Below are 15,163 nucleotides of genomic sequence, written 5' to 3' on the forward strand. Positions count from 1 at the left end.
ACCAGCGACGACCACCGTGTCCAAAAGAGCGAAACTGCAAACAGTTTGAGGAAGTTCTCACATCCTCCTCTTCTTTCCTTTCCTCACCTACATGTTTCAGTCCCAGCCACTTGCCTGAAGAGAAACCACAGAGAGTCGGCCGTATCACCATCTCCTGTTCACAGTTAGCTCCTCTTTATCTAATCTCCTCTGAAAAAGCATGTTGATCACGTTGAGTCCATCACTTTTTCGTGAACTGAAACTTGAGAGACAATGAGAAGCCAAAGATGAATCAGACACAGGGGAGAACAGGTAAATACGTCTCGGGTGGGAAAATGAATCTCGTGGTTAAAAACAAAAAAACAGCTCGAGCTCTGTGAAAACACTGACCATAAGCATCATGCCATCAGTGGTTACTCAGAGACATTCAAATCACACAACCTTTGTGCTATGCTCTATAAACTGAAGAAGAAAGTAGTTGACCAACAGGAATAACCCTCTAAACCAGGGATGGCAAACTCATTTTAGCTTGAGGGTCGCATTCAGCCTACTTCTGTTGCGGGCTGGAAGAGTGAAACTGCACTTCCTGTCAGTGTTCAGTGTTCACGTCTCAGTTTTTCTACAAGACAAATGTGTAAAATTATATAATAGAATTTAAGTGTTTTCGCAGGTCTTTGCAATCAGGGAACAAAGAAAATATTCATTCTAATTAACACACATAGAAAATTATTCAGGGCAGCGCTGTGGTCCGGCACTATCACCTCCCAGCAAGAAGGTCCTGAGTTTGACTCCACCACCAGGCCGGGGCCTTTCTGTGTGGACTTTGCATGTTTTTGTCTGGGTACTCTGGCTTCCTCTCACAGTCTGAAGGCATGCAGTTAGTGGGGTTAGGTTAATTTGTGATTCTAATGCACTCATAGGTGTGAATGTGAGTGCAAATGGTTATCTTTCTCTCTGTGTTAGCCAGGCTAACTGTCCAGGGTGGACACCGCCTCTCAGCCTATGGTAGTTGGGATAGGCTGCAGTGCTCCCCTCCCCCCATGACCCTGATAAGGATAATCCTATTCCCATTTTTCCAAAACGCTGCTTTACCCAAACCATACTGTAGGTTGTGCTAGGGTTGTCATCTGTCTTAAGTCCAATAAATTATTGTTATGATGTTTTCTGTTTCATAATACTGTGATTAAAAAGTTGAGTCAAGGACTGTTTCGGAAAACATTTTGTAACTCAAATGGCTGATAATGACAACAGTTTAAAAGTCTTGGAAAGAAAATTCAACTAAACTTGTGAAAAAATAGGAGTCACAACACTTGGCTGGAAAGTTGGGCTGTATATTACAGCGCGGTTCATGTCCTGCTATCCTGTTTCATCCGGAATGTATTTGAATACTGTTATATAAGCAGGCAAATTACAGCAAGCCGTTTTGGGGTTTTTTGTAGGTTTTTTTACACAATAAATGTTTTCGAAATCATGCACATTCAAGAAGGAACTCAGGATGAGTTGATAACCAGACTGAGGATTGGTATCTTGTAACTTTTTATAATGTGGCTAAAATTGTTTCTCCTTTTAGAGATTCTTATAATTGTCTCATTGTGTAATGTACATTTATTTAATGTCTTAAATACAAATTAAATAAAATTCAGACTATCACGCTGCTCATCCTAGCTATCCTTATATGATAAATTTATCCATTATATTTTGCAGACACATACTATTGGTCAAGCATGCATGTGTTCAATGACAGTTCACATCTATTGCATAAAAAGCCTCCCTACAAAATGCTTTGTCATTCCCTGTATAATGCAGTTCTTTTATCACATCGCACCAACCTGCACCAACGTCCTCTAACACTATGGATGAGAAATAAAAAAGGGAAGCAGCAAGGGGCTGCCCGTAAGCAAGATCCTGAAAACAAATACTTCTGATTTTTTTTTCATCTCTAAACCACAAACATACCTTTTTTTAACATGATGAGAGAAGTGTGGGTTTTAAAACGTGATTTTCAATAAAGGTTCTGTAGACTTTGTATGGCCTTTTGCATAATGGCAAAACAGAAAGGCACAAGATGATATCAGAAATCCCAGTAATGGAACTGAATGGTACACTTCTTGTTTACTTGTAGTGACTACACTGTAATGCATCTCAGGTACAAATTTCCTGTTTTGCTGGTCACTGAGAAAATGAGATGGTGCTAAAATTCTTCCATGTTTTGTTTAACAGAGTGGTCCCACCCTAGTCTCAACCTGTCACCTCCTTTGACCCACAGCCAAGGAGCTAACTGTAATAATAGCTGAGGGCTGTCCTCCTGCAGCTGAACAAAAATACTGGCTGACAAACACAGAGGTGACGGGGGCAACAGCTTTTTACGGACAAATTAATGCACATTTAGGTAAACAAAGTGAGACAACTCAACTCCACATTTATGTCCAACTTCCTGCTTAATTTTGGTGGTTTGCTAGTATTTTTGGGGCTGCCTGCAGTCTAATGAACATGAGAGGACAGATCTAGTAAGCCCTATTGAAAAGCTTGATGAAGCAGTGGTGCTCAATAACTAGCAATGGACCTCTTCATGGCTTTATGTGCAACACAGCATGGCAAAGTGAAGCTCCTTCACTTTTACAGCTGTGTGTGTTTTCCTGTTCTGTCTCTTTCTTATATGAACAGTGCCCTCTATTGTCAAAGAGCAGGTTCTTCTCAAGTATTTCACTCTCGCTTGCAACATAGAATATTATTTATGTTTAACAGATTTTGGGAGTGACCAAAAGTAGCTTCTCTTTCATTTTGATGTGACTTTAATTACCAAAGCCAATCAAGAAATATGTAAACAAATGAATCCAAAAAATCCCAAAAATGTCAAAAATAGAATATAAACTAATATTAATGAATTACACATACATCACACCAAATGTAACAAGCTGCAAAGTATTATAGTTTATTATTTAAAGATAGATAGATAGATAGATAGATAGATAGATAGATAGATAGATAGATAGATAGATAGATAGATAGATAGATAGATAGATAGATAGATAGATAGATCAACTATTTGTTGGTTAAATAAAAACGTTTTCAAGTTATTTTGATCAGAAAATGTTTATCGCTTTTCATCTACACGTAGAAGCTGATACCAAAGTGGAAGTTAGCAACCTTGTGGTGAAACTTGTGGTTAGTAGGCTGGAAGTGTGTATTCTCTACATTATCTGCAAGTCATTCCTGATAAATTTCAGGAAATCAAAACATTTCCTGTAAAGTATTTTGTTGCTTGGTGCCAGAGGTGTGGACTCGAGTCACATGACTTGGACTCGAGTCAGACTCGAGTCATTAATTTTATGACTTTAGACTTGACTTGAAAAAATGTTCTAAGACTTGTGACTTGACTTGGACTTTTACACCAATGACTTGGGACTTGAATTGGACTTGAACCGGTTTACTTGAAAAGACTTGATATTTTACCCCAAATACAAAATTTAACATGCATATTATATAGAGATTGAAAATGTGACGTCATTCACGGGTAGAACCGCAAAGGATTCTGGGAACTCGTGGCAAGCGGTACTAGCGCACGCAGGCTTTCAATTAAAATCAGTTATACAGCGATAAAAAGAAACACAAGAAGCCGTTGTATTATTAACTGTAATAGCCGGTCGCATGACAGCCACGGGAAGCCGACGGGTAAAGAGATCGGTTGTTATCGGATTACGTCGTTGAAGAGAAATTGTTCAAGCCATGTTTCCGAAGTAACAAAGACACGACGGGTGGCCTGGATTGCAGCCATTCAAAGATCAAATATAACGTCCCAGAACTCTCCAGCTCACAGGTTAGTCTGCTCCAAGCATTTACACGAAGGTCAGTGTTTTTTAGTAGTTAATACATCATTTTCATAACATAACTGGTGATATAGGTTACAAGCAAGTCTGGCGCTGAACAGAAATTGTCGCACTATGCTCCTTTATTTATTGTGCATAAATAGTGAATTGTCCTGACACAATATTGCGTTTCGCTTCTGTTATTATGGTACATTGACAAAAACATATACTTTTATTCACAGGATAAAACAGGTTTTTTGTATCACTAATTGCCCAGTACGATTACAGCATACAGTATTATTGTCACTGCTACATTTCTGTGATGCTACCAGAAATTATTTCCACTACTAATTAATTACCGTTGAGCTCAAAGGTCCTATTAATAAACGGTTAACGAATGTGTATTTATGACGACGATTTGTGAGACTGGTAAACTTATGATATGTACGATGGTCTTTACTTTCTACACGGTGCATTTCAAGGTCCTGCACCCATCCGTCGGTAAACTGTACCTGGGCTTGTTGCAGTGACCTGAAGTTACTAAACTTCATGAGTGTATGCGCTCACTCCAAGAACCGTATGATTATAAATATGCATATAAATATGCTAGGATGAGATAGCTGACTTCATCTAACTAGCAAATGTTGTCCAGGCTACGTTGGTGATACAGTTTTTTTTAATGTATATGATATTTTTGTCATGCGATTTTAAAGCCGGTCCTACAAGCGCATCCAAGAATAACATGCAGCTTATCTCAGAACTGTCGGTGAAAATTATTCTTGGAGCTAGGTTTAATTGAGCTGCATTTTAAAGAGGTGCAATTTCACAATTTGTGTATATTTTCTAAGTTCACTATTTTGTCATGTGTTGAGAAAAACACAGATTTTAAAATTACATGGTCTAACATTTACATTTAGCATAACTGCAACATTATTTTTTCGTTGTTTTTTTTTTTTTAAAGACTCGAAAGGACTTGAAATTCAAAGTTTCAGACTTGTGACTTGACTCGGACTTTTATACCAGTGACTTGAGACTCGACTCTGACTTGCCTGACATTACTTGAGACTTGACTTGAGACTTGAGGATAAAGACTTGAGACTTACTTGAGACTTGCAAAACAATGACTTGGTCCCACCTCTGCTTGGTGCACACAGCAAGGTAGAACAGTAAAAATTATTAGATTAAGTTAAATTAAATATCAATAATATCTCATTTTAACTTCATTAATAATTCATTGACTCATAAACATGTACGAATTGTGTTTATAAATAAGTTTTAAGTTTTAATTTGTTTTTATAGGTAGCAACAAAAAACAAAACAAACAACAACAACAAAAACCAAAAACTTTTCTGCTTTCCTGTTGTCACTTTTGGTATAATCCACTTTTGCCGGTCATCAAACTCCCCCGGCGCCTGCCACGACATGGTATCGTCTAATATGGCAGCCTCCGTGTTGAAGCGATGTGCGACTGCTGCTGTCAAAGTTAAAAGTTTATCTCCGTCTCTTTCAGGTAGACACATCATGCATTTGGTTAAGACTCAATATAGAGTATGATTTAATTTTAGTTTCATGTTTAACGTCTATTTTTTGTTTTTTTTTACGGTCAATATTTGAATGTTCATAGAGGTGGAGCTAAATGCCCTCAGTTCATGGTAACGTTAGCTAACAACATGAAGCTAAACTAACCGGCATTTGAGTTTTCCTGTAATTTTAAAGCCATGAGCAACTCATTTTCCCAAATATTTGACTGATGTGTGCATTTCTCTTCACAGCCCGACGATGGTTGCTTTCAGCGGCTTACACAGACAGCAAAATGTGGGAGGCGAGAGAGAAAGATCCTCAGAACCTGGGTAAGAGTTAAATCTCCACATTACACAGTACATAATGAAAAGACAAGCAAACAAAGGGCTTGTCAAGATTTGGATCATTATCCAGGGAAACGTAACATTTTTCCACCAAGTCAAGAAGTGTCAAACTAATATAGCAATACGACTGACTATAATGCCCTTAATTCCAAATAATTATTAAAGCATTAATAGTTTATTACCTTTAATAAACTGTTTAAAAAACAGATCATAAGCAGCCTGAGATGTGTAAAGAAACGTAAGTGCCACTTCCACTAAACATGGCACTACATTCAGTTTACTGCACTTACAGTGCAGTGGTTGTTATTATTGTTTATTTATTTTTTCGACCCCTACACATTCACACATGCTCACTCTCAATTGGGGCAGCTTGAGGTTCAGTATCTTGCCCAAGGTTTCTTCAATGTGAATGGAGGAGTTATGAAGTCAGCCACTGACCTTCCAGTTAGAGTGGGTAGAGTGTGTAGGATACTATCTTCTGTGGCTCAGGAGCAGGTTGGCTTCAATATGGATGGACAGGATTAGAAATGAGTACATCAGAGAGACAACTCCAATCAAGCAGTTTAGAGACTTTGGGTTGGATATGTAAAAAGAGTAGATAGTGAATATATTAGACACATGATGTTGAGGAAGGAGCTGCCAGGCAGGAGAAAAAGTGCAGACCCCAGAGAAGGTTGATGGGTGTAGTGATGGAGGGCAATCAGAGGGTTGGTGTGACAGAGGAGGAAGTTAAGTATAGGGTGAGTTAAGTATAAGTATAGGGTGAGATGAAGGCAGATTATCCATTGTTGTGGCCCCCAAAGGGAACACCAGAAAATCCCCCCCCCCCATCCATCCAGTAACCCATAGTTGTACAAATATAGAATATTATTCTAGTACAGTAAATTAGTTTGTCTTGGGAGAATTATTAAAAAAGAGAATTTTTTTTCTGGAAATATTTACACCATTTGATGCTCATTGCAGAAGTCCAGCATCAAATACTACTGTGTTTACACTTCATCAACACAGGGTGGCAGTGTAGCACTGCAGCCTCATGGTGTTACAGACGAAATTTACCTGCTTCACAAAGTGTACATAATTTATACTCGTAGTTTAACAAAGTTTAAATACAATTTAATTAGATATTACCGAAGTTGTGAAAAGTTGTAAATCACCATAATAAAACTCATATATTAAAAAAAAAAAAAAACAAAAACGTGTCAGCAATTTATTCTACTCTGGAAAGCTTATTCTCTAGTTTATTTTACTATAATTCTGGTATTTTTTTTAAATCCTTCTTAAACTTGCAGCTGTACTCGCCAACACTATGGACAGGACATATGACAGGAATCTCCCTGTTAGCTCTCTGATTATGTCACGGGTAAGCTGCATCTACATTAAATGGACCATATTTAGTTTTTTTATTTATTTGCTGTAAACTTGATTTTTCATGGCACACTGTTTTCTGTTTCAGTTTGTGGACAACATATCATCCCGGGAAGAAATTGATCAAGCAGAGTACTACCTTTATAAGTAATCAGATATCATTTTTACATCTCCTGCATCTGTGCCAAATGTCTGCTGCTGCTTTTGGTTTTTGTGGTACCAGTCTGTGTGTTTTTGTTGGACTGAACTGTCTGTTTGGTTTGTCTGTTTTGCTTTATATTCAGTCACATGCTCTTCTTTGTTCGGGGCAACTCCAGACCTTTCCTGTTTACTCCTTCCTCTGGAATCTGCACCCATTCTTGTGATGGCAAGATTTAGTGTGTTTCCCAACTGCACTCTAGTTCAGGGCACATTCATTTTCATAATCGGGAAACACTGAACGAATTTAGATGTGCTTCTGCTAATATATTCTTATTCCTATCTCTGATTTCCAGGATAAAGTTGTGGTTCAGCAGCTGAAACTGTTTACCGTATATTTGTCATGTGATTTCCTCTCTTCCTCTTGTTGTTGTGTTTGTATCTATTTCTATTTTAAAGCATGTGAAACAACTTTTTTTTCCGTAAATTTCTTTAAGGTTTCGTCACAGTCCAAACTGTTGGTACCTGCGAGACTGGACCATTCACGGCTGGATCAGACAGTGTCTAAAACATGGGGCTAGAGATAAGGCCTTGCACACACTTAAAAACAAGGTACACTATAATATTCACTCAGTTTATTCTTTGGGAAATAAACTACGCTGAGAGCACTGTTTGGGTCTTGCATATGAACCTTATCTCAATGATCGGAGAGGAAATCTGATCAAGGCTGTCATCATGAGACAGCACAGACTCATTGTGAAGCACTGAGGCGTGTTTTCAAACCGATCTGACCAGCACAAATAATGTTAAACGGTTAAATGGTTGACATTTTCAGCCCAGCGCTTTTTTTCAGTTCCTGAATGCGTTATAGTATCTGAGCATCCCTGAATTACTCCAGAAACAGATGTCAGGTAGCCAGTGACGCGTTTACAGTGAGGTAAAAGCGATCACGGCTGTAGTTGTTTTGATTGGCGGCATACAACTCTGACGCAAGAGCTTTCATTGTCACTAATGCACTGAGAAGCAGTCTTATTGCTGCATGTGATATACACCTTCATCATTAAATAATGTAGAAAAAAATTGATGTTTTTCCATGATGCCAATATTTTGATATCTCTGTGTGCAGATCCAGTATGGAATATTCCCAGATGACTTCACCTTCAATCTCCTCATGGATTCCTTCATGAAGGATGCAGACTTTAAAAGTAAGACTTAGTTTAAAAATCATTTTTCATTTAACCTTTGGGAAGCATAAGCACCACACAGACTGCAAGGCCAACCCCTTGCAGGTTTCCAAGCACATTCTTGTTTGCTTGAAATGTTCAAATCACCAAAATCTGATTTCAACATTTCTTTCCTTGTTTGTAAAAGACGGGGGTAAAGGGAAGCTTGTTGTTTCTATTTATTTATGTTTTCTATAATAACATTAGACCGTAAATAATTGTCTTGCAGAGCCGCTGTTTCAGTTGAATGTGAAAGTTTTGATTCCATTCGCTAAAAGTGCTTATATGCTGCAAAGTTTCAAAACAGTAGCTCAGATCTGATGTTGCTGAATTACTTTTTAGGTTTCGTCTGTTAGTTTCCTTTATTAGTGGTTTACAAATGTCGCTATTGTGACGTAGCTCAACAGTTTACAGCCTTGCCAGATGAACTCTCAATGCCCCGTCATGTTTTGTACAACAAGTGATTTGGATTAAAACCGGGTGGGCGCATAGAACTAATTTTGGGTGGTTTTGGATCTTTTGCCATTAAAAGAAAATTACAGTGTCCTTAATTATATACTCATCCACGACACTCCAGTTGATGGTTGGCAAATTCTATGTAAAGGACTATATAGTGAGCTAATGGCCAGCCAAGATTTAACTTAGTTAACAGTGCCTAGAAAAAGAATTTGCACAATAAAACACAACGCATCAAAAATCAGCTAAAAGAATCAATGTCCTGCGAATATGCTGAGTGTAATTAATAAATAGTAGTTAATAAATACTTTGGGGAACTTCATGTTTCAATACATTGCTGTCATACACCTTGCTTTCATTTTGCAAGTTGTATGACACCTTGTTTGTGTCATTTCGCTTTATGCACAGTTTACAATATACTATAGACCACTGGTTTTATGCTCCTTTTTCTGGGATACCAGGATTCTCTGCTATACAGGACATAATCATAGTGCAGATTTGGACACCATTGTAAAATGGTGAACTCACCAAATACTGGTAGTTTATCATACAGCTTCTTCTCACTTCCAAGAGTTTATGGCGCAGAGTATGGCAGCCTCATCGCGAGCTCCCCCAAGCAACAGCTGGTTTTAGTGTTTAATTTTCCTTTTCCTTTATTTTTTCTCCCATTCTTATATTTTGCTTGTTCTTATGTTATTGTATTGTATTTTGCTCACCCCTGTTGCTTGTGAAGCTTGGACACAAGACTTTCACTCGCATGTGCTGTACCAGTGTACCCGCACATGTGATGTGACAATAAAAGTATCATTTATTTAACAAAAACTAAGTGCAGTGTAAGTTTTAGATTTCTCCTAGCAACCCAAACAACTCAAACTTATTTTTTCTTGTTTTTTGTACTTAACTTGTCATGAACATTAACATTTAGCATGCTGAGGCCTGCAGATTCTGAGATGTAGCTCTTGGGTTTCTCTGAGCATTGCACAGTGTTCGCTTGGGGTGAGGCTCCTGAGAAGTTTGGCACCTGTCTTGACGGTTTTTCACAAGTAATTAATCTTTTGTGTGAACTGGCAGAGTTCAGATTGTTTGGAAATGGCCATATAAGCCTTCTCAGATTGATGGACAACAGCAAGTCTTCTCTGAGATCAGTGCTGATGTCTTTTCTGTGTGGCATTCTGTTAACACATATCTGAATGAACTGCCAAATCCTCTTTTTTTTTTCATCTCTAGACCAAAAAATATAGAGGCGGTCACACTTATAATCAAATAGTTGTGTGCATTTGATTATGAGTACCTGGCTGCTACTTATCCCCTTAGTTCTTATGTAAGCAGTAAGAGTTTACTCAGTTTTTCACACACAAGCTTACTCCTATCCAGATTATGAAACTTCTGTAATATAAAAAATGTTTGTCATATAGAGATATTGGGAAATGTTATCTGAGAATGTTTGTTTGTTTTTTATAATTGTTCAGGTGCGTGTTCTGTGGTTGAAGAGGTGATGCTTCAGGAGGCTTTTGATCTTCCCTCCACTCAGATCCTGTCTCTGTATGCTCTGGGCAGTTACCTAGCAACCAGACCACAACTTGCTGTGAGTGAATCAGCAGCTCTGAAGGTGTTTAGGACAGCTGATGACTCTAGAATATTCTTATGACTGGAAATTGCAAAATCAATTTCCTGTGATTCAAAAAGGGGCATCTTAGGGGGTTTCATTCTAAACTTTTATACATTTTTGTAAAAAGAGATGCCCGATGCTAATTAACATGTTGCAGTAGAAGTAATAAAACACTTGTTCTTTGCTGCGATCAGGTGTCAGAAGAACGGGCTCTGGGGGCATCGCTGCTTATCTGTGGACAGAAGCAAGACAACACCATTGGCCTCAGTGCTCAGCTGCTTGGCAATGCTTTCCTCGGTAAGTGCTTGAGTTTCTTTTCTTGCATTATTTTAAGTAATTTTTTTTGCTGTGATTGATAGTTTTGTTTTTTCTCCTGTAGCCTTTCATTATGCCACTTGTCTCATTTGTTTTCCTCCTTCTTCATCATCCAGGCAAGGTAGAAAATTTAAAGGGCATACATGCCGTCTTCAAAGGGATGCCTCTCTTCTGGGGTCGAGGATATCTGGGCAGAGCGCTGGCCATTATGGAGAGAGTGGCTGCTGCTTCTAGTGATGTCAAACTGTCCAAAGATACAGTAAGGGCAAACAAATCGTGCTTCATTTTGTGTGTTTTGTGTTAGGGTTGAACAACAAATTCCATTTTTTCCTGACTGGTGTTTCTTAGTATATTCACAGAAAAGTTTCTTGTTCTGGAAGAGACTTTAAAACCACAGATGATAGAAAGAAGTGAGATGAAGGACACATTGCAGCCTCTTATTGTACAGATTTGTACCTGAGCAGCAAAAAATAAGGTGCACAGCTGACACCAACTCATAACTAAAGCAAATCTCCTTTTTTTTCAGTTTCTCTGTGCAAGTGGCAAGTTAAGTCCAAAAATACCAAATGCTATTTCCTTTGAGCACAAGGCCCAAAAAAGGAACTGAAATGGACTTGATGAGTTGATGACAACTGATTTAGTTGTTCAGTTGCCTAACCCTTGTACGTATCCTGTCTTACATAAGTATATCCTCAGACTAGAGACGCTTTCCTGCAGTATTGACATGGTGCAACTTCTTTATTTTAAAGATCTTCTTCATTTATACAGTTAATTTCACAATTTAATTGGGTATTAATAGGGCTTGTGCAGTTCAGTTCAGCACATCTAAATTAATTACTGGCGCTTTTCTGGCCCTCATAGAAATTGGGAGCAGAGGATGTGGTGTTTTTATTGTTTTTCTCTGGGAGTTCTGGTTTCTCCCACCTTCAAAAATAAGCTAGGTCCATGCTGATAATGTCATCTGAGGACACTCTTCTTTTTATGTCAAAGTTGTATCGATCCCTGAATTGGTGTCTGAGCCAGCACTCACCTCATTAAGCGTCTCAGGGTAACGCACAATTTGCAAACATATTTAAATATCAAAATCAGTAATGAGAGAGCAAAAACATTGAACATTGCAACCCCAGATATCCTTGATTATGTCCCATGTGTCTCTGATTAACTTTACAAAAGGTACCAATGATGGCATACATTATTCTTTCATATAGGCAGAAAAATATCAGTAAGACAACTGCTGCGTAATACAACACAAACGTTCTGTGCTCAAGCAAATGCACAATATGCTAGAACTGTTTATAGTTATATAGTTCATAACAAACAACTATCCGAGCCGTACCAGACAGCATTGCTCTTTGTTCTCATTTGGGCGCCTGATATCAGCCCCCTAACTGTGGGTTTGATGTCAAACGGATGTATTTCTTAACGTGTTCATTTGCTGTTGTAAAATGAGCGTGGATTAAACTGCGTGCAGCATTGCAAATAGTCCACAGGCTGCTTATTACTTTCCAGGTAGGCTGCTTGGCACAGACAGCATTGTGTGACACACACGCTGTCATGATTTTGCAATTTTTACATATATGCGCAGGCTGTAGCATCTCTAATCCGCTCTCTGCTGTCCAGTTCAATAGTACAGCTTTGTCTGCATCTAATGAGATTTTGAAGAGCCTGGAGCTCTGAGGTTGTCTTTGACAATCACTGCAACAGAAAGTGAACAGCCTGCGTCACACAGCAGCACAGCAATAACGTAGACAGAGAAGATAACGCCATAGGACAGAGAGGAAGTATTACATCTCAATGAAGGTGCTGCTGCCTCAGGTCACAGTTAATCTTACTTCTTCCTAAGATTAAGAGGTGACTTGTCAAGTAAGGTGTATAACCCTGCGTCATTAAATGTCTGGCCTGTTTTCATTCCAGTAAGAGACTTTACTTGCATAATGTAATTTTCAGCAAAAAGACCAGAAAACAGTTGTTTCAGAACATGCTTCATTACAAAATTTTATCTTTCTGCATAAATAACATTAATTTTTGTGATTATTTTTCAGCTGGGATATGTGAATGACTTGCTCCACGACCTGCCTTTGACCTCAGAGTCAGACTCTTCTGGAGAAGAGTCAGGAGGTGAAGAGGACAAGAAAGAAAACACTGTAGATGAAGACGATCAGGCCGAAGCTGCTAAGCTACCCGAGTATGTCAAGAAATTCAAGGTGGGTCTTTGTTTGTACTTAAAGCTCAAATTTGCATCAAATGTAATTATAGGGGCATGCTGGTAAAAACGAGGTTATAACTTAGAAGTCAAGCTGCTGTGAGCAGCATGCTTTGTTTTTTTTAAGGGACAGATTAAAATATAATTCTAAGGCAAGAGGTGGGGCGGAAGTATGTTTTCCCTCCCATTTGTCCATCTTTCAGCAAGATTACACAACAACCACCAAGCTGAAACCTGATGGAAAGGTGTAGCCTAGACAAAGGAAAGACCCATTAAAAATTTGATGTGGATCCAAAAATGCAAAATACCCTGTTGGGTTATAGGATACGCTTTCTGACTGCGCTCTAGTTTAAAAAGTTTCCCCTTTGCAAACAGCATAAGATGGGGTTTTTTTTGACTGTCAGAAGTGCTTTTCTCCATTCTGCCTACTGTCTTGTATTACCACTGAACTGATAATAAAATAAAAATAATAAAATTATTATTTTCCACTTATTTTTGAATAAGTGGACTGTTAATTAGGGATTCTTACATTTGTAGTTACGTTGTTGATTCTCTAAACGATAATTTACATATATATATTTTTCTCTTTAAATTAAAGCAAAGCTTCTGTTTGCATTTGTCGTTGCTCACTAAGGTGTAGTGGGCATGTTCTTGAGACCATGCTGAAAACATTTCCTTCCTCATAGAACATTTTCTTCCAAATTTTCCCAGCTGGCATTCTTCTTCTTCTTTCCTGGCTTTGTAGATCCATTAACGTTCCTGAAACATAACTACCACCTGTAGATCAGCGGAGCAGTGTAAAAGCCTTAGCTGGGATGTGGATTTTATCAGCTGCGTGCATCAGGGTTTATAATGCTTCCTGGTGCACCTACAGGAGAACAAAGAAAACAGAGTCCAGTTTGCTGTAAAGGGGTGGTCAGAGCTTCTTTTTGCAAATCCAGATGTTGAGCTTTGACTTTCAGTACATTCTGATATCAAATGCTGTAGAATATGTGCACACACATAATTACTATTGGATACATGAAATATCTGCACCTGCCAGTGTTTTTATCAAATAGCTGAATCTGAATCATTATTGAATTCATTTTCTGCACTATGCATCCTGACATGCGCTGTATGTATCCACATAAAACCAGGTTTAATTTTTCAGTCTTTATTTTCTATTTATTTTAAACTCATAGATGTCAAATTATTGTTGTGTGTGTAGTAATGATGCAAATGGATATGCACTTATACCACAATCATAAATGATTGACCTTCTGAATAAAAGTAGGTAGGCTTACAGAGAAACTTTGATCCCAATACATATGGCATTATTGCCACAGGGTAAAGATAAATTTCACTGGCTGACAGGCCAGGTGCCCCCTATAGGCATGTGTGTGGCTGCATCCAGAGGGGGATTTCCCCTCATGGCCAAAATGTTTGCTGGATGAAAATTTGGAACAAAATAGCTGCAACTGTTTATTTGACGTATGCGCATCATAAAAAAACAAACTACATTTGGTCATAGATTTAAGGGATATTTCAGACCACGAAGCTAAGATAATAAACACTGGAATTATTGGAAAGTCCGGTTGTTCTTGAATGCATCATATCTTGACTGTTTTTCTGTGCAGCCATGATTCTCGGTGTGCGTCACATATTGGAAGTGACTTTTCTGGGTCACAGGGTTTCACCCAAGTCATTTAAATGAAGTGATGAGATCATTCCTTTGTGCTTTCAACTTTTTTTGTTGCCCTGCCTCTCCAGGAATTGAGCAGTCAGCTGGAGTCTCAGGGTAAAGTAGAGTCAACCTCTTTCCAGGATTTAGTGACCGCTCTGAACCTGGCTGCTGCCGAGACACCGGACCTCGAGCAGTATGAGAGCCGGGTGCAGGCCTGGGAGGCCGAGAAGAGGCAGCTGATCCAGAGAGAGAAGGAGATGAGGGAAAAGGCTGAGCAGGAGAAACAGGAGCGATTAGCTGCCATGGCTGCAGCTCAGCAGGTGTAGAAACTTTTTACATGGAGCCAACTGTGACTCACTGAACTGTCCGTCGAGTACGTACTTTAAAATGTGTATACTTGTGAGTGTATTATTATCATTGCACCGGATTCTGTCACTTATTACTTTTGTATATATCAGTTATTGTGTTTGTGGCTCTGTTTTTATATAATAGAGCTAATATAAATAGGCTGTCAAAATAAAACACACTTTCAGTTCTATCA

General features: G+C 38.5%; 1 protein-coding gene across 1 annotated transcript; it reads left to right on the plus strand.

The window, feature by feature from the left end:
* The first annotated feature begins 5,206 nt into the window (after positions 1-5,206).
* mrps27 (mitochondrial ribosomal protein S27) lies at positions 5,207-15,163 on the plus strand. Its single transcript, XM_085294824.1, has 11 exons — positions 5,207-5,295; positions 5,558-5,635; positions 6,940-7,010; positions 7,104-7,162; positions 7,651-7,765; positions 8,280-8,358; positions 10,302-10,417; positions 10,636-10,738; positions 10,873-11,015; positions 12,799-12,960; positions 14,709-15,163. Exons 1-11 carry the CDS (start codon positions 5,208-5,210, stop codon positions 14,946-14,948), a joined length of 1,254 nt encoding a protein of 417 aa, XP_085150950.1. The 5' UTR covers position 5,207; the 3' UTR covers positions 14,949-15,163.

Source organism: Mchenga conophoros, linkage group LG12 (genome assembly GCF_057382185.1).
Source record: "Mchenga conophoros isolate Kocher_MC1m ecotype Shallow Benthic linkage group LG12, M_conophoros_male_GT1.1, whole genome shotgun sequence".
NCBI classification, from domain to species: domain Eukaryota; kingdom Metazoa; phylum Chordata; class Actinopteri; order Cichliformes; family Cichlidae; genus Mchenga; species Mchenga conophoros.

What these genes read in the sequence shown, in the direction of transcription:
- mrps27 (XM_085294824.1), top strand. Translation starts at nt 5,208, where the DNA reads ATGGTATCGTCTAATATGGCAGCCTCCGTGTTGAAGCGATGTGCGACT. An exon ending in TGCACACACTTAAAAACAAG is followed by an intron (nt 7,766 to 8,279) that starts GTACACTATAAT and finishes CTCTGTGTGCAG; the next exon opens with ATCCAGTATGGAATATTCCC. An exon ending in GAAGGATGCAGACTTTAAAA is followed by an intron (nt 8,359 to 10,301) that starts GTAAGACTTAGT and finishes ATAATTGTTCAG; the next exon opens with GTGCGTGTTCTGTGGTTGAA.